The 25,967-nt window shown below is 44.6% G+C and overlaps 1 protein-coding gene across 1 annotated transcript in view; it reads left to right on the top strand.

Moving 5' to 3' along the window:
• The first annotated feature begins 6,751 nt into the window (after window positions 1-6,751).
• Window positions 6,752-25,967, top strand: part of RAD54L (RAD54 like) — a 30,196-nt gene continuing 10,980 nt past the window's right edge. The window contains exons 1-8 of the mRNA XM_007521369.2: window positions 6,752-7,306; window positions 7,398-7,484; window positions 10,126-10,245; window positions 20,486-20,546; window positions 21,186-21,321; window positions 21,722-21,791; window positions 21,890-22,178; window positions 22,381-22,505. Of these exons, the coding sequence (XP_007521431.1) occupies window positions 7,304-7,306; window positions 7,398-7,484; window positions 10,126-10,245; window positions 20,486-20,546; window positions 21,186-21,321; window positions 21,722-21,791; window positions 21,890-22,178; window positions 22,381-22,505 (891 nt within the window). The 5' untranslated portion in view covers window positions 6,752-7,303. The remainder of the gene's footprint in view (window positions 7,307-7,397; window positions 7,485-10,125; window positions 10,246-20,485; window positions 20,547-21,185; window positions 21,322-21,721; window positions 21,792-21,889; window positions 22,179-22,380; window positions 22,506-25,967) is intronic.

Genomic DNA, 25,967 nt, shown 5'->3' with positions numbered 1-25,967 from the left:
ATAAAGTTGAATTTGGGCTGGGTTTGTTGTATTGCACCAAAGTAAATGACTCAAGGGTGGGGTGGCAGGGGACTTTCAGATCCTTGCAGATGGCGAAGGAAGACCTAGGCTGGGGGTGAGAGTGTTTTGCAGAAAACTGAGAAATTGCACCAAAGTAAAAGACTCTGGTGTGGGTGGGTGGGAGAATACAGGTCCATGAAGGATGATAAATGACATAGTGGGGGTTGTATTGTTAAATGGGAAGCTGGGGAATGTTATGCATGAACAAACTATTGTTTTTACTGTTGAATGTAAAACATTAATTCCCCAATAAAGAAATAAATTTTTAAAAAAAGAAAACTGAGAAATTTTACACCTGTACCACCAACTGTATTTACTGTAAGCCATTAACCCTCCCAATAAAAATTTTAAAAAAAGTTATTTATTAATGAGAAAAAAGAAGAGAGAAAGAGATAACCTGAGCATCACTGTACCATATATGTACATATTCTGGGAATCAGTTAAGCTCACCACTCTCTTGGGATCCTCAAGGCAAGGTGTTCTCAGCACTTGCTGTTCATAGCCCTCCATTGTTACCAGAATGCTTTGCCAGTGCACTAACCTCTTTGGAGATAAAATTTGTTATAGTGTTACTAAATGTTAATTTTCTTTTTTTTTTTTAAATTTTTTTGGTATTATCTTTATTTATTGGGTAGAGACAGCCAGAAATTGTGAGGGAAGGGGGTGGTAGAGAAGGAGAGAGACAGAGACACCTGCAGCACTGCTATACCACTTGCAAAGCTTGAGCCTGGTTCCTTGTGCTCAACCAGATGAGCCACCACCTAGCCCCCAAAATGCTAATTTCCTTTTGTAGAAAATACAATACCATGCTTGAATTATTAATGTTTAAAAATATTTCATTCTTGTTTATAGTCAATAATATTTACACACCTTTCCCATATTTGGGAGCTACTATCATCCCTGATCCAGTTTTCTAGCCCTTTTTCCAGCAATGACATCATCTCCTCAGACAATAACTTGGGTCCATCTGCATAGCAGATGTCAGGCTCAGAAAAAAAACAAAACTAGTATAGTCATAGGCCCTTTGGAATATAAGTAAAAGAGGCCTACTATACAAAACCCAAATCTTTGCCTGCAATATTCCAGCCTTTAGGTTCATGATTAATTAACAATTTGTTTGGCTTTATATGTTAACTCTTTTTTCAGCCACCAGGTTCCAGATGCTAACATGATGCCAACTGGACTTTCCTGGACAGACAACCCTGCCAATGTGTCCTGGAGCCCTGCTTCCCCAGAGCCCTTCCCCACTAGGCAAAGAGAGAGACAGGCTGGGAGTATGGATCGACCTGCCAACACTCATGCTCAGTGGGGAAGCAATTACAGAAGCCAAACCTTCCACCTTCAGCACCCCATAATGACCCTGGGTCCATACTACCAGAGGGATAAAGAATAGGAAAGCGGGGTTGGGTGGTGGTGCACCTGGTTGAGTGTATATGTTACAGTGCTCAAGGACCTCGGTTCGAGCCCCCAGTCCCCACCTGCAAGGGGAAAGTTTTACAAGTGGTGGAGCAGGGCTGCAGGTGTCTCTTTCTGTCTCTTTCCCTTATCACCCCCTTCCCTCTCAATTTCTGGCTGTCTCTATCCAATAAGTAAGTAAAGATTAAAAAAAGAGAGAGCAAGAAAAGAAAAAAAGAATAGGAAAGTTATCAAGGGAGGGGTTGGGATATGGAGTTCTGGTGGTGGGAACTGTGTGGAGTTGTACCCCTCTCCTCCTACCGTTTTTGTCAGTGTTTCCTCTTTATAAATAAAAATTTAAAAAAATATTTCATTTCTTAATGCTTCTTCAATTGCTTTCCCACAGCCTAATTCAGTTCCTTTCTCTGGCAGAATTTTTAAAAATAGGTGTCATCACTACTGAGATTGTTTAACCCCTGATCTATTTGTATTGATTTGTTTCTGGTGATAGGTAGCTTGTCCTAAAATGTGTGTAAAAGCAGATTTTTTTTTCCCCTCCAGGGTTATTGCTGGGCTCGATGCCTGCACCATGAATCCACCGCTCCTGGAGGCCATTTTTTCCCCTTTTGTTGCCCTTGTTGTTGTACCCTCATTGTGGTCATTATTATTGCCATTGTTGATGTTGTTGGTTGTTGGATAGGACAGAGAGAAATGGAGAGAGGAGGGGAAGACAGAGAGGGGGAAAGAAAGACAGACACCTGCAGACCTGCTTTATCGCTTGTGAAGCGATGCCCCTGCAAGTGGGGGCTCGGGGCTCGAACCGGGATCCTTTCGCTGGTCCCTGCGCTTTGAGCCACATACGCTTAACTCACTGCGCCACCACCCAACCCCCAAAGCAGATATTTTTAAAGCAAATTTTTTATGATAAAACTGTTATGTAGTGCAAACTCTGTGTGGACTTCATTGTAAAATCCAGATTTAGTGATTAACAATGCCTTCCCCCTCCAAAAAAAAAAAAAATGCAAGTAACTAGCCATTATTCAAGTAACAGTAGTGCTATTTTTTATCTGGCCTTTTAGACTTTTGTAGCCCTAAAATTCCATTTTCTTGGGAGCCCATTTTCTACCTAGTCTATCTTGACAGTTTTTTTCTATTTTAAACAGTTTCTTAAATAAAATTCTATATTTCAAGAGAGAAAAAAAGTCATGTGAGGCTAACTCAATCAGTAAAGCATGAGACTTTTTAAAAAAAAAATTTATTTATTTTCCCTTTGTTTTTGCCCTTGTTGTTTTAGTGTTGTAGTCACTATTGTTGTTATTGATGCCTTCGTTGTTGGATAGGACAGAGGGAAATGGAGAGAGGAGGGGGAGATAGGGAGAGAGAAAGATAGACACCTGCAGACCTGCTTCACTGCTTGTGAAGCGACTCCCCTGCAGGTGGGGAGCCGGGGACTTGAACCAAGACCCTTATGCCGGTCCTTGTGCTTTGCGCCACCTGCGCTTAACCGCTGCGCTACTGCCCGACTCCCAAGCATGAGACTCTTAACCTCAGGGTCATGGGTTTGTGCCCCATGTTGGGTAAAATTTAAAAATATAAAAGAAAAATATGTTGCATATTATATATTTTATATATTATACATGAGAATTTATTTAATACAGATGTTCTTGAAAATAACTGAGGCATTCGTTTGTAAATTTAGTTAAAGCAGTGATTTTATGGTCCAGGAGGTAGCACAATGGCTAAGGCACTAGACTCTCAAGCATGAGGTTCTGAGTTCAATCCTGGGCAGTTACATGTACCAGAGTAATGTCTGGTTCTTTGTCTTTCTCCTCTTACCTTTCTCATAATAAAATCTTAAAAAAAAAACACAGTGATTTCTCTCAGTATTGTCTGACTAGCAGTTACTGAGAATAGAACTCAGAAGTAAAACTCTGAGGCTGGGGAAATAGGTTAACTGGAAGAGCATCAGACTCATGACTGAGGTTTCTTTTTAAATTTTTTTTTAAATGTTTATTTATTCCTTTTTGTTGATCTTGTTGTTTTATTGTTGTAGTTATTATTATTGATGGCATCATTGTTGGATAAGACAGAGAGAAATGGAGAGAGGAGGGGAAGACAGAGAGGGGGAGAGAAAAATAGACACCTGCAGACCTGCTTCACCTCTTGTGAAGCGACTCCCCTGCAGGTGAGGAGCTGGGGGCTCCAACCGGGATGCTTATGCGGGTCCTTGTGCTTTGCACCACGGGCATTTAACCCGCTGTGCTACCGCCCAACACTCCTCTTTTTAAAAAAAATTTTTAAAAAATATTTATTTATTTATTCCCTTTTGTTACTCTTATTTTATTGTTGTAGTTATTATTGTTGTTATTGATGTCATCGTTATTAGATAGAACAGAGAGAAATGGAGAGAGGAGGGGGAGACAGAGAAGGGGAGAAAAAGATAGTTACCTGCAGTCCTGCTTCACCTCTTCTGATGTGACTCCCTTGCAGGTAGGGGAGGGTAAGGGGGGGGCTCGAACTGGGATATTTGCACCACCTGCACTTAACCCTCTGTGCTACTGCCTAACTCCCCTTTTTTTAATTTTCAAAAATATTATTTATTGGGGGGTCTGGCGGTGGCGCAGTGGGTTAAGTGGGCGCAAGGCACAGGGACCGGCGTAGGAAAACCGGTTCGATCCTCTGGCGCCCCACCTGCAGGGGAGTCGCTTCACAGGCGGTGAAGCAGGTCTGCAGGTGTCTATCTTTCTCTCCCCCTCTCTATCTCCCCCTCCTCTCTCCATTTCTCTCTGTCCTATCCAACAATGAACAACATCAAAAATGGCAATAATAATGACCACAATGAGGCTACAACAACAAGGGCAACAAAAGGGGGAAAAATGGCCTCCAGGAGAGGTGGATTCATGTTGCAGGCACAGAGCCCAGCAATAACCCTGGAGGAGAAAAAAAAAAATTATTTATTTAGTATTGGATAGAGACATCCAGAAATCGAGAGTGGAGAGGGAGATAAAGAGGGAAAGAGACAGAGAGTGCCACGCCCCACTCAAATCTAGAACGATGGATCTGACAGGGTCAGCACCCCGGAAAACTCTCTTCAAGGAAGAAGAATTCTGGGAGTGGGTCTTGATATCCTGAGCAGATCTAAATTGGAAACTCTGATTATTGTTTTCATTATGTACATGGTAATGATGCCGTGTAATCGGGGACGAACAGCCCCTGTTCCCAGATTAGATACAGATGAACAGGAAATGTACACAAAGCAATGAGGTGGACGAAGTTATGGGTCATCAAATACATAAAGTTTTAGGAAAAATTCTTAATAATACTTACTCACCTCCTCTTATGAAATATGTTAAAACTCTACATAAAATACTATCTGCTAAGCCTATTACTCAGAAATGCATCACCCCACAAAGTACGACATTTCTGTGTAAAACCGCAAGGCCATCTAATCAAGAAATGAGCTTTACTTTCTGTTCCAGATATTGTTTATGTAAGACTGAAAGATATATCAACTCTCACTTGCTAAATAAAAATTGAGCTCAGATTCACCCTCCAACAGAGTGTGGTGTATTCTGTTCTCTCCTGACCCACCAGGTGGTCGCCTTTGGAGTTCCCTGATCCTTCCTGCTGCTCTTCCGCTGTAGCGGTCAGTCGCAAGAGAGACACCTACAGCCCTGCTTCACCACTCATGAAGATTTCCCTCTGTAGGCGAGGCCCAGGGGCTTGAACCTGCATCCTTGTACACTATAATGTGAGTTCTTAACCAGGTGTGGCACTGCCTGGCCCTGTGCACACAGTTATTTCAACAAGTACTTGCAAAAGCTTCATGCCCCACAAATCAGTCTGTGACCCTCCTTGTCATAGCATAGTGGCTGAAAACAATAACTCTGGAGTTAAGATTGCCTAAATTCAAATGCTGGCTGTTCTTACTATGTGTGTCAACTTGGACAAATTACTATCGTTGTCTCAAGTCTGGTTTTTCACCTATTAAGTAGGGACAACAATAAACCTTCTTCATAGTTGTGAATATTAAAGATTATATGTAAGAAGTGTAGAAGTGTTTGGTAAAACTACTATGCATATACCTTTTATTTAAAAAAAATCTTTATTAGTGGGAGACATCAGTTTGGCACATGGAGGGATTGAAGTTGGGACTTCATGCTTGGGAGTCCAACTCTTTACGTAGTGTGCCACATCCCAGGCCTCTTTGTGCATATCTGTTTTCTTTTCTTTCTTTTTTTAATTTGTGCTTTATTTTGGGTAGAGATAAAAATTGAGAGGCAGGGAGGAGAGAGAGAAAGAACTGCAGCACTGCTATATTGCTTATGAAGCTTCCACCCCTGCAGGTGGAGGCCAGGGGGGCCTGAACCTGGGTCCATTTGCATGGTAAGGTGTGAGCTCTGCCAAGTGTGTCACTGCCCAGACCCTGTACATATCTTTTTAAAGTGAGTACCTAGGTTGTGCCATATAATGCTGAGTCCTTCTTAAACTTTCTTTTCTTTTACTATTCATTTACTTATTTCGGATAGAGACAGAGAGAAATTAGAGGCAAAGAGGATTGGGGAGCGGGAAGAGACACACTTGCAGCACTGCTTCATCCTTGTGAAGCTTCCCTCTGCAGGTGGAGGAAGCATTGTAATGAGTGCTTAAACAGGTATGCCAGCCCCTGTTTAAGCACACTTCTGGCAGTGTGCTGGGGACATAGCATAGTGGTTATGTAAAAAGACTTTCATGTCTGAAGCTCCCAGTTTCATTGTCCAGTACCAGTGCCAAGCAGTGCTCTTGGGTCTCTGTATCTACATCATTAACATATATATATATTTAAATCTACTTTCGGGTGGTGGTAGATAGCATTTAATGCTTATGCAAAGAGACTCATGCCTGAGGCTTGTCCAGGTTCCAGGTTCAGTCTCCCGCACCACCATAAGCCAGAGTTGAGCAATGCTCTGGTAAAAAAAAAAAAAAGAAAAAAAAGACTGCATTCATTTGCTTCTCAAAATACATCGTTATTGCCTAGGGAAGTATGTCAGCTTCGACTCTGTACTGAAAAATCTTATTCCCTGGGGGCTTCCATTGCTGGAGTCCACCGCAGCAGGTATTCGCAAACGGACCTGTGGGGGCACTGACTTGGTGGGCCAGACCAACCGACCCTAGCTGACCTCAGTGCGCTTGCTCCTCAGACCCACCTACTCGTGGGCCAGCCACGCCCTGCAGGGGCTGCAGCACAAGGCCCGCCCCCTTCAGTGGGTCGCGAGCGCCGAACGCATCGAACGCAGCCAATAGCGTTGTGCGGAGCCCGCGCGGCGGGAGGTTCGATTGACCGGGCCTGGCGGGGCCGGAGGCGCGGTGGTGGCTGTTAACGCGCGCTAGGTGTAGAGAGAACGTCCCACCGGGTGCTTGGGCGGCCACTCCTCTCTGCTGCTTTTGTCACCCTGTCTGGTCTGCCAGCTCAAGTATTCTGCTTGTCTTACTTGGAGTCCTGCTCGGCTGACCCTCTGCCGGCCTGGCTTCCGCACTCCGAACCTGGGAACCCCCTTCCTTGGGACTGGCGCCCCGCCTTCCGCGAGGCCGCGGGCTTTCCTGCGTGCGCTCCCCGGCCGGCCCGCTCTCTCCCGCCCGCGCCCGCCGGCTCCTTCCTTCTGCTCCGACGTTTCCTCTTTCGCCCGCCTTCTCGCCCCAGCTAACTGGAGACACTGCGGACCCAGACTCCAGCTCCGGGCTGGATCCCCTCCTTCACGTTGACTCCTAGCCGTCCATCTTTACGAGACCTTGGGCCTGCATCCTCAGCCGCTGGGCGACTTCGACCCTTGGCTGATGGGACTGGACGTTGTATGCACCTGGGCCCAGGATGGTAAGTGGTCTAAGGGAGACTGACCTGTGGATGGGGCAGTAGCCGAGGCTTCAGGAGCCATGCTTCCTCAGTTTGCATTCTCCCCTTCCAGAGGAGAAGCCTAGCTCCCAGTCAGCTAGCCAAGAGAAGACCAGAAGGGGGACCCTCTGCTGACGGAGACTGGCGTCCTGGAGCTGTGGTGAGTATCCCGCCCCGCGGGGAGGAGGGGCGGGGCGGGGCCGAGGTGCCGGGCTGTTTGGACCGAAAGGGATCTCAGACTTGGTTTCTGGGGTTAAGTGGGATGAACCCAGTCATCTCCAGAATCCTCTTCCACATGTTAAGTAAACTTAAAATGATTACTTTGGGAGTGGGGAATAGCGTACATGGCTATACAAAAGATTAAATGCCTGTGACTCCGAAGTCCCAGGTTCAGTCCCCTACATCACCATAACCTAGAGTAAAAGATTTATTTTATATGAGATAAGACTTTCTTCACATGAGAGGGAGAAATCAGAGCATCACTCTGGTATATACGGTGCTAGAGATCTAACCAGGAGCCTCAGGCATGGAAGTTCTGCACTTTGCCTGACAAGCTATTTTTCCCTCATCTGTTCAGTTTTTTTTTTTTCTCATAGATTTAAAAAATGATTTTATTGAGTTCTTAATGGATTTTTTTTTTTATTAAAAAGAACTCAGGGGCAGGGAGGAGGTGCACTCAGTTAAGTGCTCATATTATCATGCTCAAAGATCTGGATTTGAGCCCCACCTCACCACCAGCAGGGGGGGAAGTTTCACAAGTGGTGAAGTAGAGCTGCAAGTGTCTCTCTCCCTTTCTGCCTCCACCTTCACTCATAATTTCTCTCTGTACTATCAAATAAAGAATCAAAATAAAAAAATAAAAAATATTTTATTTATTCATGAGAGAGGTAGGAGGAAAAAGAGAGTCAGAACATCATTCTGACACGTGTGCTGCCAAGGACCGAACTCAGAACCTCATGGTTGAGAGTCCAGTGTTTTTATCCACTGCCCCACCTCGCAGACCACAAAATAGAATACAGCCGGAGAGTCAGGAGAGTCAGGCGGTAGCGCAGCGGGTTAAGCCCAGGTGGCCCAAAGCGCAAGGACCGGTGTAAGGATCCCCACCTGCAGAGGAGTTGCTTCACAGGTGGTGAAGCAGGTCTGCAAGTGTCTATCTTTCCTCCTCTCTGTCTCCCCATCTCTCTCCATTTCTCTCTGTCCTGTCCAACAACAACAATAATAACTGCAACAATAAAAAACAACAAGGGCAACAAAAGGGAATAAAAAAAATAGAATACAGCCTTTTCTTTTTCTTTTCCTCCCTTGTCTCCAGGATTATCATTCGGGCTCAGTGCCTGCACTATGAATCTACTGCTCCTGGCAGCCATTTTTTCCATTTTATTGGTTAGGACAGAGAGAAATTTAGAGGGGTGGGGGAAATAGAGAGGGAGAAAGATAGATACCTGCAGACTTGCTTCACTGGTTGTGAAGTGATCTCTTTGCAGATGGGGAGCTGGGACTGGAACCAGGATCCTTGTGCGGGTCCTGTGCTTCATACTATGTACACTTAACCCAGTACCCTCACTTCCAGGCCCTCCAGCCTTTTTCTTTTTCACCTCTGGGGTTATTGCTGGGGCTCTGGTGCCTGCACTACGAATCCACTGCTCCTGGAGGCTATTTTTTTCCTTTGCCCTAGTTTATTGTTGTTGTTATTGTTGTTATTATTGATGTCATTGTTAGATAGGACAGAGACATGGAGAGAGGAGAGGAAGACAGGGAGAGAAAGACACCTGCTTCACTGCTTGTGAATCGACCCCCCCCCCCCCCGCAGGTGGGCTGCCGGGGGCTCCAACCCGGATCTTTATGCCGCTCCTTGCACTTTATGCCATGTGTGCTTAACCCACTACACTACTGCCCGACCCCCCCAGCCTTTTCTTTTTCTGTTATTTACCAGAGTCTAGCTCTGCTTTATGGTGATGCTGGGGATTGAATCTCGATGAACCTCAGGCACTAAAGTCTTTTAGCATTACCATTTTACCATTATGCTATTTGTGCCTGTGCCTCCCTTCCCCAGGAGCTTAATGGTTTGGAGTATAGTTGTTGATACACAGATAGAATTTTTCATCTGCCTATGATAGGCATCTGCAAAATACTCTCATCCACAGTTTAAGTCTCCCTCCTCTGTCTTCTTAAGTTCCACCTATAAGGGAGATCACCCAGTATTTGTCCTTTTTTTTAAATTGTTTTAAATTATATTTGTTGGTAGAGACAGTCAGAAATCGAGAGGGGAGGGAAGATATAGAGGGGGAGAGATAGAGACACCTGCAGCCCTGCTTCACCACTTGTGAAGCTTTCCCCCTGCAGGCGGGGACCGGGGGCTCAAACCTGGGTCCTTGCGCATTGTAATGTGTGCTCAACCAGGTGCACCACCACCTGGCCCCTATTCCCCCCCCTTAAGACTTTTTTCTTCCTCAGGTGTAGCGTAGTATATTGTCCAGCCTCCCTTCGGAGGATGGAACATTCTCTAACATTGTTGATCCAAGTTGAGGGCAAGGTCCTATGGGGGCCCACAAAGGGATCTGTTGTGTTGTTCTTGATAGAAATGACTGGTAACAATGGAGAGAGGGATTTATTTGAGGTCTAGGCCCATCATGTCTGTTTGGGAATCTCAGGACTCCCCCATTAAGGCCCCAGCTAACTATATAACTTGTTAAGAGTTTTAGCACAGTGCCTGGCACTTAATAAACATTTTCAATTTTGCTTGCTTGTGGAAAACTCTGTGGTCTTCCAGATCTAACCTTCCCCCTATATTCTCTTCCTAGACTCCTAAGAAAAGAAAATCCAACCGTGAAACCCAGAGCCAAGAGTGTTTCCTTTCTCCTTTTCGGAAACCTTTGACCCAACTAACAAATCAACCACCCTGTCTGGACAGTAGTCAACATGTAAGTCAGAGTTGTAACCTGCTGCTGTACTGTGTATCCTGTTGTTTTGCCTAGAGAGATTTCCTGCCTCTGAAGATTCCCCTCAGTACTCTCTACAGCATGGCCAGCAGACAGACTTTGGGCCTGTCCACAGCTCCTGAGGCCCAAAAGAAGCCTGGCCTATTTCCCTAGAGATGTTAGAGAGGACTTGTCTTGCTCCCTTGAGTCAAGCTACGTGGACATCAGCTCTCAGGTGGCTCAGGTACCTGAAGACAGGAGGGTAGAGATGTGGGAATGACAGTTGTTAAAGCACAGGACTGGCAAACATGAGGTCACAGTCTCCATTCATGGCTTTGCATGTACCAGAATGATGCTCTGGCTCCCTCTCCTATCTCTCAAATAAATAAATCTGAAAAAAAAAAAAAAAGTGAAGTGGGTACAAGGGTGTCTGCTCAGTTTGACTCTATATGTGGCTTTAAGAGGGTTTTTTTTTTTAACCTTAGCGAATGACCATCTTCTGGGAAGTACAGGTTTTGAACCTGAAAACTCTGTCTGTCTGTGTCCTAGTCCACAGAAAGAGCCACTAGCCCAGCCAGATCTCACGCTCGGTTTTTTTTTTTTAATGTCTCAAACTTTTTAAAAAAATATTTATTTATTTTCCCTTTTGTTGCCCTTGTTGTTTAACATTGTTGTGGTTATTGATGTCATTGTTGGTGGATAGGACAGAGAAATAGAGAGAGGAGAGAAGACAGCAGGGGAGAGAAAGATAGACACCTGCAGACCTGCTTCACCGCCTGTGAAGCAACTCTCCTGCAGGTAGGGAGTCGGGAGCTTGAACCAGGATCCTTACCCCGTTACTTGCGCTTTTCGCCACATGCGTTTAACCCGCTGCGCCACTGCCCGACTCCCTAATGTCTCAAACTTTTTAATGCACTGATCATAGGCTGTCTTTGATATGTTGACTTTCTTTTTTTTTTTTTTGAGTGGTATCTCATTGCTGTCTTTATTTGCGTTTCTTTTTTTTTTTAATTTAATTTTTTATTTATAAAAAGGAAACATTTACTAAACCATAGGATAAGAGGGGTACAGCTTCCCACAGTTCCCATCACCAGTACTCCATATCCCATCCCCTCCTGATAGCTTTCCTATTCTTTAACCCTCTGGGAGTATGGACCCAAGGTCATTGTGGGATGCAGAAGGTGGAAGGTCTGGCTTCTGCAATTGCTTCCCTGCTGAACATGGGCGTTGACAGGTCGATCCATACTCCCAGCCTGTCTCTCTCTTTCCCTAGTGGGGAAGGGTTCTGGGAAAGCAGAGCTCCAGGACACACTGGTGGGGTTGTCTGTACAGGGAAGTCTGGTTGGCATCATGCTAGCATATGGAACCTGGTGGTTGACAAGAGAGTTAACATACAAAGCCAAACAAATTGTTGACCAGTCATGGACCTAAAGGTTGGAATAGTGCAGATGAAGAGTTGGGGGGGGGGGGGGTCCTCCATTTTGTAGATAGCTAGTAGGCATATTTTAGTTATATTCCGAAGGGCCTATGGCTATACTACTGTGTGGTGTTTTTTTTTTTTGCCTGAGCCTGAAATCTGATAGGCAGGTGGATCCTAATTATTGTCTGGGGAGGTGATATCATGGCTGGCAGAAGGACTAGAAAACTGGATCAGGGAAGAGAGTAGATCCCAAATATGGGAAAGGTATGGGGAAAGTGTATAAATATTGTTGACTGTAAACCCCATCGATTTGATCTTATCTGGGGCCCATATTCAGCTTAGGAGCCTATGTGACCTCTGCATCCCTGTAGATCTGAGCTCGCATTCTGTGGTCATAAGTAGGAACATTCCAAGCTGCCTCAGTATCAGGACCCATCTTCCTCAGGTGTAGCATAGAGTATATTTATAGTCCAGCCTCCCTTCGGAGGATGGAACATTCTCTACCACTGTTGATCCAAGCTGAGGGCAAGGTCCTATGGGGGTCCACAAAGGGGTCTATTGTGTTGTTCCTGATAGGAATGACCGATAACAATGGAGAGAGGGACTTAGTCGAGGTCTGGGCCCATCATGTCTGTTTGGGAATCTCAGGACTCTGAATAGGGCCCCAGCTTATGGGGTGGCCTGATAGTGACTACAGAGTCATTGTTAAAGTATGCCATTCTCTTGCCCTTATTCAACTTTTGCAGTCCTTGCTTTGATGAGGTTAGCTTTGGGGTGAGTGAGAGAACTGTAGTAGGCTTTAAGAGCTTTATAGCTTTCACCTGTTCTGGTAAAATCACTTAGCCATGGTTATCACAGGTTCTATGTATTATCATGTAATCATTTTTTTTTTTTTTGCCTCCAGGGTTATTGCTGGGGCTTTGTGCCTGCACTGCTCCTGGAGGGTAGTTTTTCCCCCTTTTGTTGCCCTTGTTGTTTATTGTTGTTATTGCTGTCATTGTTGTTGGATAGGACAGAGAGAAATTGAAAGAGAATGGGAAGACAGGGGGAGAGAAAGATAAGACACCTGCAGACCTGCTTCACTGCTTGTGAAGAGACCTCCCTGCAGGTAGGGAGCCGGAGGCTCGAACCAGGATCCTTACGCCAGTCCTTGTGCTTTGCACCATGTGCACTTAACCTGCTGTGCTACTGCCTGGCCTCCATAATCACATTTTTTATTGTCACTGAGATGCTTTAGGCCATTTCCCCCCCCCAGAATGACAGGGACAGAGGGAAAGAAACTTCAACACCAAGTTTTCTTTACTCCATTGGGACCCAGACTTGAACCTGAGTCAGAGTTGTATATGATAAAGCAAGCATACTGTCCAAGTTAATTCCTTGCCAGCCCTCAATCGACACTTATTGAGAGAGGAGGCTGAGTCTTAAAGGGGTTAAATAATTTGCTTACAAAATACAACTTATCTGCATAGATCCATCAGAACTTTTTTTCCCCTTGCTGCCACAGCTACTCTAGAGCTTTGTGGCTGCATAATTCCACTGCTCCTGGTGGACTATTTTGTTTGCTTGTTTGTTGTCAGAGGGCTAAAGGCAGAGAGGGAGAGAGAGAAAGGAAGAGAGATGCTGCAGTACTGCTTCACTGCCTGTGACGTTTCCTCTTTTTATTTATTTAAATATTTATTCCCTTTTGTTTCCCTTGTTGTTTTATTGTTGTAGTTATTATTTAAATTTTTTTATGATCTATTTATTTATTGGGTAGAGACAGCCGGAAATCAAGATGAAAGGGGGTGGTAGAGAGGAAGAAAAAAAGACCTGCAGTACTGCTTCACCACTCGCAAAGCTTTCCCCTTGCAGGTGAGGGCTGGGGTCTTGAACCTGGGTCCTTGCACATTGTAGCATGTGTACCTAACCAGGTGCACCACCACTCAGCCCTGTTATTATTGTTATTGATGTCATTGTTGTCGGATAGGACAGAGAGAAATGGAGAGAGGAGGGGAAGATGGAGAGAGAAAGATAGACACCAGCAGACCTGCTTCATCGCCTGTGCAGCAATTCCGCTGGAGGTGGGGAGCTGGGGGCTCAACTGGGATCCTTATGCTGGTCCTTGCTCTTTGCACCATGTGTGCTTAACCTGCTGCGCTACCATCCGACTCTCCAAAGCTTTCTCTTTTGTCTGGTGCTTCCATATAGTGATAAGGGCCTCAAACCTTTCTTTTTTTTTTTTTTTTTTTACATTTTTTATATTTATTTTCCCTTTTGTTGCCCTTGTTGTTTAACATTGTTGTGGTTATATTGTTGTTGTTCTTGATGTCGTTGTTGTTGGATAGGACAGAGAAATGGAGAGAGGATGGGAAGACAGAGGGGGAGAGAAAGACACCTGCAGACCTGCTTCACCACCTGTGAAGCGACTCCCCTACAGGTGGGGAGCCGGGGGCTCCAACTGGGATCCTTATGCCGGTCCTTGCGCTTTGCGCCATGTGTGCTTAACCTGCTGCGTCACTGCCTGACTCCCATCCTCAAACCTTTCATGGCAGATGTGTACTCTACCTTGAAAGCCATCTCCCATCCACCCCTGCCACTTTTCTTTCTTCCTTTTTTTTTTTTGCCCCCAGGGTTATCACTGGGGGCTTGGTGCCTACACTATGAATCCACTGCTCCTAAAGGCCATTTTCCCCATTTTGTTGCCCTTGTTGTTGTGCTTGTTGTAGTTATTATTGTTATTGTTGTCATAGCTATTGTTGTTAGATAGGATAGAGGGAAATCGAGAGAAGAGGGGAAGACAAAGAGGAAGAGAGAGAGAGAGAGAGACCTGCAGACCTGCTTCACCACTTGTGAAGCGACCTCTGGCAGGTGGGGAGCTGGGGGCTCGAACTGGGATCCTTAAGCTGGCCCTTGGCTTTGTGCCATGTACGCTTAACCTGCTGCACTACTGCCGAGCCCCCCCTTTTTCTTTTTTTTTTAAATATTTATTCCTTTTTGTTGTCCTTGTTGTTATTGTTTTATCTTTTTTCTTTTTTTAAAGATACTTTTTCTTTTTTAGTTTTTATCTATTTATTTATTAGAGGCAGTCAGAAATTTTTTTTAAAAAAGAATTTATTTATTTATTCATGAGAAAGATAAGAGGAGAGAAAGAACCAGCCATCATTCTGGTACATGTGCTGCCGGGGATTGAACTCGGGACCTCATGCTTGAGAGTCTAGTGCCTTAGCAACTGCGCCACCTCCCGGACCATGACAGTCAGAAACTGAGAGGGGAGAGGATGATAGGGAGAGGGATACAGAGACATCTGCAACACTGCTTCATCATTTGCAAAGCTTTCTCCCTGCATGCAGGTGGGGACCGAGGGCTGAAACCTGGGTCCTTGTGCATTGTAACGTGTGCTCAACAAAGTGTGCCATCACCCAGCTCCCCACTTTTTTAAAAAAAATTTTTAAAATTTATTTATTATCCCTTTTGTTACCCTTGTTGTCTTTTTTTTTTATTGTTGTTGTAGTTATTGTTGTTATTGATGTCATCATTGTTAGATAGGACAGACAGAAATGGAGAGAGGAGGGGAAGACAGAGGGGAAGAGAAAGATAGACACCTGCAGACCTGCTTCACTGCCTGTGAAGCGACTCCCCTGTAGGTGGGGAGCCAGGGCTCGAACCGGGATCCTTACAGCGGTCCTTGTGCTTTGCACCACGTGCGCTTAGCCCGCTGCGCTACCGCCCGACTCCCCCCACTTTTTTTTTATTGTTGTAGTTATTGTTGCTGTTATTGATGTTGTCATCGTTGCATAGGACAGAGAGAAATGGAGAGAGGAGGGGAAGACGGGGAGAGAAAGATAGACACCTACAGACCTGCTTCACCATCTGTGAAGCGACTCACCTCCAGGTGGGGAGCCAGGGGCTCGATCCTTATGCAGGCCTTTGTGCCATGCACCACGTGCGCTTAACCCACTGCGCTACCGCCTGACTCCCCCCACTTTTCATTTTTAAGGTTTAATTTATTATATAGAGGATAGTATTTCACATGAGAGACAAAGGGAGAGAGATACTCAGAGAAGCCAGAGCACCACTCTGGCATCAGGGATTGAATTGGAAGCCTCACCATGACCTAGCATCTGTAGTTCCGATTTGGAAGGAGTAATTCATTCATATTGACATTTAAGGGGACGACAAAAACGAGGTATAAAAATGTAGCTTATCAGACTAAGAAGCAGCAAATACACAAGCAGTCAAACATTGTTTTAGCTGGGGGAGCCTGGTTTCAAAGCAGCTGCATGGAGTCCCAATTGAGTGCCCTGGACAGTATCCCCTCGCCAAAGGTTAGATTCCCAGCCTCTATGCCAGAATGAAGTCAATTTTTATTTATATATATAAGTAAACAGTTTTTTTTAAGTTTGGTATTTTGGCATGTTTCTTCTCCCAGAAGTACCTGTTTTTCTTTAAATTTAATATCTGCTGGATAATACAACAACTATGTTTTTTTTTCTTCTTGTGTGCAGTTCCAGGGCAGGAAGGCCAGGCTGTACCCAGAATGACCTGTTTGAGGAGAGAACACGTTAATCTTTTTATTTTCTCCAGGGTTAGTTCTGGGGCTCAGTGCCTGCACCATGAATCCACTGCTCCTGGAGGCTATCCCCCCTTTTTAATATTTATTTATTATTTTCCCTTTTGTTGCCCTTGTTGTTTTTTTATTGTTATAGTTATTATTGCTGTTGTTGTTGTCATCACTGTTGGATAGGACAGAGAGAAATGGAGAGAGGAGGGGAAGACGGGGAGAGAAAGACACCTGTATACCTACTTCACCGCCTGTGAAGCGACTCACCTGCAGGTGGGGAGCCGGGGGCTCAAATCGGTATCCTTAAGCTGGTCCTTGTGCTTCGCGCCATGTGCGCTTAATCCTCTGTGCTACAGCCTGACTCCCTATTTTTCCCCTTTTATTGCCCTTGTTTTTTATTATTATTGTTATTATTGATGGCATTGTTGTTGGATAGGACAGAGAGAAATGGAGAGAGGAAGGGAAGACAGAGAGGAGGAGAGAAAGATAGACACCTGCAGACCTGCTTCACCGCCTGTGAAGCCACTCCCCTGCAGGTGGGGAGCGGGGGGGGGGGGGGGGGGGCTCGAACCCGGATTCTTATGCAGGTCCTTGGCTTCATGCCATGTGCGCTTAACCCGCTGCGCTACCGCCCGACCCCCAGGACACATTAATCTTACTGATGTTGGGAATGAGAGGGCCAGTCCCCCTCACAAGGCCTGTTTGAATGTAAACGTTTAACTGTTTCTAGTACACCAAACAGTTGTAAATGTTCCAGCATATAGTATAGGGTGATTGCTCCAGAAGTCGCCAGCTCACAGCAAGACATGCTCCATCTTTATTACATAACCACGTGGCCCTACTTTCTGTACTTTATTTTTTCATGTCTTTTTTTAATTTTTATTCCCTTTTGTTGCCCTTGTTTTATTGTTGTAGTTGTTGTTATTGATGTCATCGTTGTTGGTTAGGACAGAGAGAAATGGAGAGAGAAGGGGAAGACAGAGTGGAGGAGAAAAAGATGAACACCTGCAGACCTGCTTCACCGCTTGTGAAGCGACTCTCCTGCAGGTGGGGAGTTGGGAGCTTGAACCGGGATCCTTACGGGTCCTTGTGCTTTGCGCCATCTGTGCTTAACCAGCTGCACTACCACCTAACTCCCTTGTCTTTTCTTTCTTTTTAAAAACATTTTACTTCTTTAATTTTCATGAATGTTTCAGAGAAACAGAGACCAGAGCACTTCTCAGCTGTGGCTGATGGTGGCTCTGAGGATTGAACCTGGGACTTCAGTGCCTTAAGCATTAAGGTCTTTTTGCAGGAGTCGGGCGGTAACGCAGTGGGTTAAGCGCACGTGATGCAAAGTGCAAGGACCAGCGTAAGGATCCGGGTTCAAGCCCCCTGCACTCCACCTGCAGGGGAGTCGCTTCACAGGCGGTGAAGCATGTCTGCAGGTGTCTTACCTTTCTCTCTCCGTCTTCCCCTCCTCTCTCCATTTCTGTCTGTTCTAACAACGACAACATCTACAACAACAATAAAAAAGAAGTCTTTTTGCATAACCATTATGCTCTCTCCTGCTCTCCTGTTTCCTTTCAATATATATTTTTATTGCCATAGTGGTAATCCTGGTGCCTGAAAGATTAATCTATGGCTTCTGGTGGTTCTTTCTTTTTTCCTTTCTTCCCCCCCTTCTTTCTCCTTTTATTTGATAGGACAGAGAGAAAAGGAGAGAGACTGATACCTGCAGCCCTGTTTCAAAGTGAAGTTTACCTCCTCAAGGTGGGGACTGATGATTAAACCTGCATCCTTGAGCGTGGTAAAGTGTATGTGCAGCTGGGTGTACCATCACCAAACCCCTGTAGTACTTTCTTAATGTGCTACAACATAGGAACTAGCTCAGTGTTCTTATTATAATAATCTTTTGTGAGCTGATGGCTTTGAACATTGCAGTTGACTAAGGCTGGGCACTTGCCAGTGACAGTGACCCGATCCTGGGCTCTTGTAGAACTTTATTTTTATTTTTTTATTATTTTTTAAAACTTTAAAAAATACTTATTTATTCCCTTTTGTTGCCCTTATTGTTTTATTGTTGTTGATGTTGTCGTTGTTGGATAGGACAGAGAGAAATGGAGAAAGGAGGGGAAGACAGAGGGGGAGAGAAAGACAGACACCTGGAGACCTGCTTTACCACTTGTGAAGCGACTCCCCTGCAGGTGGGGAGCCGGTGGCTTGAACCGTGATCCTTATGCTGGTCCTTGGGCTTTGCACCACCTGCGCTTAACCTGCTGTGCTACCCCCACTTGCCCTTTTTTTAAAAAAAATATTCTTTTTGCCAGAGCATTGCTCAGCTCTGGTTTATGGTGGTGCAGGGGATTGAACCTGAGACTTTCGAGCCTCTGGTTTGATAGTCTCTCTGCATATCTATTATGCTATCTACTCCTGCCCTCTTGTAGAACTTTATGTAAGCCTCAAAGATGATCACTTGTACATAACTTAACAGCCTAATATGGGGTATGTCTTATATTTTAGATATATCTGAAAGAGAAACAGCTACAAAGCCCTGAATATATTATAGTGTTTAAATATGCACTTATTTTATTTTAAACACATTTAAAATAAGGTTTATTCAGAGTCGGGCAGTAGCACAGCAGGTTAAGTGTAGGTGGCACAAAGCACAAAGACCGGCGTAAGGATACCGATTCAAGCCCTTGGCTCCCCATGTGCAGGTGAGTCGCTTCACAGGCGATGAAGCAGGTTTGCAGGTGTCTTTCTCTCCCCACCTCTTTGTCTTCCCCTCCTCTCTCCATTTCTTTCTGTCCTATCTAACGACGACATCGATAACAACAACAACAATAACTACAACAACAATGAAAAACAAGGGCAACAAAAGGGAAAATAAATATTTTTTTTAAAAAAAGGTTTATTTCCAGGGACTGGGGGGAGATAGCATAACGATTATACAGAAAGGGGGCCAGGTGGTAGCGCACCAGGTTAAGCACACATAGTATGAAGCGCAGGGACCTGCACAAGGATCCTGGTTTGAAGCCCTGGCTCCCCACCTGCAGTGGGGTTGCTTCACAAGCGATGAGGCAGGTCTGTAGGTGTCTATCATTCTCTCCCCTTCTCTATCTTCCCCATCTCTCTCTGTCCTATCCTATAAAAAAAGAAGAAATGGCCTCTATGAGCAGCAATAACCAATAACCCTAGAGGCAAAAACAAAACAGAAAAAAACCTAAAAGTTCTCATCAAGAGAAAAAAAAAAAGATTATGCAGAAAGGAGCTGGGGAATATAGCATAATGGTTATGCAGAGGCTTTCATGTCTGAGGCATCAAGGGTCCCAGGTTCAATCTTCAGTACCACCTAAGCCAGAGCTGAACTATGCTGTGGTGTAAGAGAGACGAAAAGTGGAGAAGGAAAATAAAAAGAAAAAAGCAAAGATAAGGTTTATTAATAGCCTAGAAGGTAGGTTAAATGGACCTTCCATGCATGTGGTTCTGAGTTCCATCCCTGGTATTTTTTATGTTAGAGGGATGCTCTGGTTCTCTTGCTCAAACACACTCTTGTGTTATTAAATAAATCTTGGACTGGTTGGTGGCACACCTGGCAGAGCACATGCAGTAACAGTGCACAAGGACCCAGGTTTGAGCCCCAAGTTCCCATGTGCAGGGGTGAGGGGTGCAGGGTGAGAGGGAAGTTTCACTAGTGGTGAAGCAGTGTTACTGGTCTCTATCTCCCCCTACCCTTTCAGTTTCTCTGTCTCTATCCAGTAAATAAATACAAAAGGGAGTTGGGCTGTAGCGCAGCAGGTTAAGCGCACGTGGCCAGAAGCACAAGGACCAGCATAAGGATCCCAGTTTGAGCCCCCGCTCCCCATCTGCAGGGGAGTCGCTTTAGAGGCAGTGAAGCAGGTCTACAGGTGTCTTATCTTTCTCTCCCCCCGTCTTCCCCTCCCCTCTCCATTTCTCTCTGTCCTATCCAACGACGACATCAAGAACAACAACAATAATAACTACATCAGTAAAACAACAAGGGCATCAAAGGGGAATAAATAAATAAATATTTTTAAAAGATTATATAAATAAATAAAATATTTAAAAAAAAAAGATTCAATAATCAGAGAAAGGGAGAAACAAATCACTCTGGCATGTGTGGTGCTGGGGACCTTACTCATAAATTTCCTGTGCTCTAACACTGAGCCACCTCCTTGGCCACTTAAATAAGCATTTTTTAGATGGCATCTGTGAAAATATTATTCCATAACATATCCAAATTAGTCTTTAATATCTGTTTCCCCCCTTTTATTTTTTAGGAAGCATTTATTCGAAGCATTTTATCAAAGCCTTTCAAAATTCCAATTCCAAATTATCAAGGTAAAAGGGAAAACTCTTCTGTTTTTTGAGTCATTCTTTTTGAATGTGCCTGAGTAGGTTATATGTTTCTGTTGTTATAAATACAAGTTTGAATTGAAAGTCCACAGTTGTATATGGGGTAAGCCTCTGTGGGTGTGTATAAAGGCAGTATTTGATAGTCTTAGCAGGGGCTGCCAAGACTAACTTCTCACCATCTTGGTAGAGGTGTATAATGTTCAGGAAGCTCTTAGTTCAGATGAATTGATGGATTCAGGCTTGCTTTAATCCAAGTGAGTGGGTGAGTGGGTACCTCCTTTTTGGAGATTGACTCCATTGGAAGGCTGGGTTCCATAGAATTTTTCCCTGTTCTGTTAGGGCATAACATTCTGCCAAAACTGGGACTAGGGAGGAAGGAGGCCTACTATTAAGAGTTTAAATCTTTAAAGTTTTAGATATTTTCAGGGTTGACTTGATGTGAACAAGACCTGGCCTTCCGTAAGTTTATAGTAGAATAATGGAGGTAATAGTCACATAGAAGTTCCTAAACTGAATTTGGAGAGGTTCTCAGTGAGAAGGGGTCATATAGGGGCTTAGGAAAGGTTCAAAGATGGGCATTTGAGCTGACCCAAGTGGATCCAGTGACAGATGCTTGGTTTCTAGGTCCTCTGGGCTCTCGAGCATTGGGCCTAAAAAGGGCTGGGGTCCGTCGGGCCCTCCATGACCCCCTGGAAGAAGGTGCCTTGGTACTGTATGAGCCTCCATCACTGAGCGCTCATGACCAGCTGAAGTTGGACAAGTATGTATATTGGTATTTTTTGAGCATTCTGGTCCTATGTGAGTGCATGTACCTGGAAGGGCAGAGGCGTTGATTTGATTTCTCTTTGGGGTTATGTTATGTCTCTTCAGAGTGCTCTCGTAAGTGCTGCACCATATGGAGAGTGGGTAGATGGAGAAGAGGAGTGCCTGGAGAGAGCAGGTGGTAACATCCTGCTGGTGAAGGCTCTTTACCCTTTCTTAGCAGGCAGGGGAACGGGGAGTTGAGGTAGTGACAGGATTCAATCTACTCTCTGAATTTCCTGACTCCTGGTACAAAAAATTGTTGCTCACCAGGTCTCTGTGGCTTCTTGATGCAACTTCCTGAGGGGATACCCTTCCCTAGATCTGAATTCTATGTTTTCTTTGCTGTGTTTCCTCAGGGAAAAACTCCCTGTCCATGTGGTTGTTGATCCTATTCTCAGTAAGGTTTTGCGGCCTCATCAGAGAGAGGTAAATTGGGGTTGGGGTGGGGGGTAGCATAAGGGCTGTCATCCCTGGGACAATAGCAGTATAGATGCCAAAGTGGACTGAGTGCTGTTGTTTTCCAGGGGGTGAAGTTCCTGTGGGAGTGTGTCACCAGTAGGCGCATCCCTGGCAGCCATGGCTGTATCATGGCCGATGAAATGGGACTGGGCAAGACACTGCAGTGCATCACACTGATGTGGACGCTTCTGCGCCAGAGTCCAGAGTGCAAGCCAGAAATTGACAAGGCAGTGGTGGTGTCGCCCTCCAGCCTTGTGAAGAACTGGTACAATGAAGTTGGGAAATGGCTTGGAGGAAGGATCCAACCTCTAGCCATTGATGGAGGCTCTAAGGAAGAGATCGATAAAAAACTGGGTATACAAACTTAGTGGGTGTCTATAGTCTTCTGCACTGGGTTGAGTGCAGTATGGTTGGGGGTTGTGGGGGGCGGGGAATATGTGTTCCCACAGAAAACAGTTACCAGGGTAGATTAAAAAAAAAAAACTGTCAAACTTTTAAAAGTTATTCTAAGATGTACTCTCTTGATGGCTTTATTTTCTTTTTCTTTCTATTGTAGAAGGATTCATGAACCAGCGTGGAGCCAGGGTGCCTTCTCCTATTCTCATCATCTCCTACGAAACATTCCGCCTACATGTTGGAATTCTCCAGAAAGGGAGTGTTGGACTAGTCATATGTGATGAGGTATTTAATTGTCAGCAGTGTGGGTGATAGAAGGAAAATCTGGCAAACTCTCCTGAGCACTGTATTGGTTGGTCCCTGGGAATGCTGAGGACAGAGTGTGCTACCTGGGAGGAGGCAAGTGGGAGAGAGAACCCATGGTGCCAGTCTGCCCAAGAAGGGACTAAACTGGTTGGAAGATTACAGTGTAGGGCTGGTTGGTTGCATTTGGACAGTATTCTGAGACCAATGAGGGATTCTTTTTTTTTTTTTTTTCAAAAGCATGCTTTATTATTATTTTTTTTAGAGAGAGAGAAATTGAGAAGGGGAAGATAGGGAGGGAGAGAGAGAAAGAAAGACATCTTCAGTACTGTCTTACCACTTGTATAGCTTCCCTTCTTGAGGTTGGCACTGGAGGCTTGAACCCATGTGCTGTATAGGGTACACTACTGACCAACCCCAAAGAAGGATTTTATTTATTTTAATCAAAGAGATACAGAGAGAAAGATAAGAGCGAGACCAGAGCATTGCTCAGCTCTGGCTTGTGATGGAAATTGAATCTGGAGCCTTAGAGCCTCAGACATAAATTTTTTTTTTTTTATAGAACCACTATGCTATCTCCCCTACCCCCAAAGAAGGATTTTAAAGATAGAAGGGATTTGGATGAGTGGGAAGACATCTACACTTGGGGCCTTATGCTTTCAAGTCCAGCACTTCAGCTACTGTGAACCTGCAAACCTTTTGGGCCTCTCCCTATTTTATTTTATTATTTTATTTTACTTATTTTTGGTGAGGAATGCAGTTTGTTAGCTATCAGAGACTGGAGGAAGGCAAAGTCCTGAAAGGTAGTCAGCTTACTCTAGAAGGAGTGTGTTTACCTTCTGCAGACTCTGGAAAGGGTAGATGTCATCCCACGCTTTTTATTCTCCAGTTGACATTGTTCTCTGGAAGGTGTATTTAAATGATTTAAATATGTTTAAATCATTAATGCTTAATGATTTAAATATGATTTCCCTCCCTCTCTTCCCCCCCTCCCCTGTTTCTTTTTGTTGTTCTTGCAGAGCTGGGGAGCTGGGGCCTAATGCATCCATGATTTCACTGTTCCCAGGCTGCTTTTTCATTCAGAGGTACCACAGCACCAGAACTTTTGTTGGTGCCATAGCAGTTCTTATGTAGTTCTGGATTAGAAACTATCCTACCTGTATGACAAGACACATGCCCAAACCAGTGTGCTAATTCTTTGGTCCTTTTTTTTTGTAATCTTAGTGCTCATAGGAATCTAAAAATTTTAAGTAAGAATTATTTTTCTGGGAGTCGGGCTGTAGCGCAGCGGGTTAAGCGCAGGTGGCGCAAAGCACAAGGACCGACATAAGGATCCCGGTTCGAACCCCGGCTCCCCACCTGCAGGGGAGTCGCTTCACAGGTGGTGAAGCAGGTCTGCTGGTGTCTGTCTTTCCTCCTCTCTGTCTTCCCCTCTTCTCCATTTCTCTCTGTCCTATCCAACAATGACAACAACAATAATAACTACAACAATAAAACAACAAGGGCAACAAAAGGGAATAAATAAATAAAATAAATATAAAAAAAAAGAATTCTTTTTTTTGGGGAGGGGGAATTAATGTTTTACATTCAACAATGAGTACAATAGTTTGTACATGCACAACATTCCCCAGTTTCCCATATAACAATATAAGCCCCACTAGGTCCTCTGAATCCTTCTTGGACCTGTATTCTACCCACCCACCCCAGAGTCTTTTACTTTGGTGCGATACTCAAATTCCATTTCAGGTTCTACTTGTGTTTTCTTTTCTGATCTTGTTTTTCAACTTCGGCCTGAGAGTGAGATCACCCCATATTCATCCTTCTGTTTCTTTTTTTTTAAGATGCTATTTTTTAATTTATGAGAAAGGAGGAGAGAGAAAGAACCAGACATAACTCTGGCACATGTGCTGCTAGGGATCAAATTTAGGACCTGACGTTTGAGAGTCCAAAGCTTTATCACTGTACCACCTCTTGGACCACAAGTCAGAAGACTTGATAACAGTTTTGGCTTTACTAGTTGTAAGCATGGTTTTGCAATGACACTTCCTTTAGGTTCAGTTTCTTTTCTCTGTGGAGGAAATAGATTGGAGCCTACCTGAAAGAGACATAATTTAGATCAAGAGATTATATATGGGCATGTTTTTAAATTTTTAAAAAATATTTATTCCCTTTTGTTGCCCTTGTTTTATTATAGTTATTATTGTTGTTATTGATGATGATGTTGGATAGGACAGAGAATTGGGGGGGCGGGGGGTAGAGAAGGATAGACACTTGCAGACCTGCTTCACCGTCTGTGAAGCAACTCCCCTGCAGGTGGGGAGCCAGGGCGTCAAACTGAATCCTTATGCAGGTCCTTGCGCTTTGCGCCACCTGTGCTTAACCCACTGTGCTACCACTCAACTCTCTGGACATGTTTTTATTTATTATTTATAAAAAGGAAACATTGGGGAGTCGGGCTGTAGCGCAGCGGGTTAAGCGCAGGTGGCGCAAAGCACAAGGACCAGCATAAGGATCCCGGTTCGAACCCCGGCTCCCCGCCTGCAGGGGAGTCGCTTCACAGGCGGTGAAGCAGGTCTGCAGGTGTCTATCTTTCTCTCCTCCTCTCTGTCTTCCCCTCCCCTCTCCATTTCTCTCTGTCCTATCCAACAACGACAACAACAATAATAACTACAACAATAGAACAACAAGGGCAACAAAAGGGAATAAATAAAATAAATATTAAAAAAAACCTTAAAAAAAAAAAAAAAGGAAACATTGACAGGAATTGGGCAGTAGCGCAGTGGGTTAACCACACGTGTTGTGGAACAAGGACCAGCGTAAGGATCCTGGCTCGAGCCCCTGGCTCCCCACCTGCAGGGGAGTCCCTTCACAGGCAGTGAAGCAGGTCTGCAGGTGTCTGTCTTTAACCCTCTCTGTCATCCCTTCCTCTCTCCATTTCTTTCTGTCCTATCTAACAATGACAACATCAGTGATAACAACAGTAATAACTACAACAACAATAAAAATCAAGGGCAACAAAAGGGAAATAAATTAAAAAAATTTTTTAAAGGAAATATTGACAAAAACCAAAATATAAAAGGGGTACAATTCCACACAGTTCCCACCACCAGAACTCCATATCCCATCTCCTCCCCTGATAGCTTTCCTACTCTATCCTTCTGGGAGTATGGACCCAAGGTCATTGTGGGGTGCAGAAGGTGGAAGGTCTGGCTTCTGTAATTGCTTCCTTGCTGAACATGGGCATTGGCAGGTCGATCCATACTTCCAGCCTCTCTCTCTCTCTTTCCCTAGTGGGGCAGTGCTCTGGGGAAACAGGGCTCCAAGACACATTCGTAGGGAAGTCTGGTTGGCATCATGCTAGCATCTGGAACCTGGCTGCTGAAAAGAGAGTTAACATGTAAAGCCAAACAGGTTGTTTACTGATCATGAACCTAAAGGCTGGAA

Source organism: Erinaceus europaeus, chromosome 13 (genome assembly GCF_950295315.1).
Source record: "Erinaceus europaeus chromosome 13, mEriEur2.1, whole genome shotgun sequence".
Classification (NCBI taxonomy): Eukaryota; Metazoa; Chordata; class Mammalia; order Eulipotyphla; family Erinaceidae; genus Erinaceus; species Erinaceus europaeus.
The sequence above is the reverse complement of the archived record's forward strand: the minus strand, read 5'-3'. Positions and strand labels throughout refer to the sequence as shown.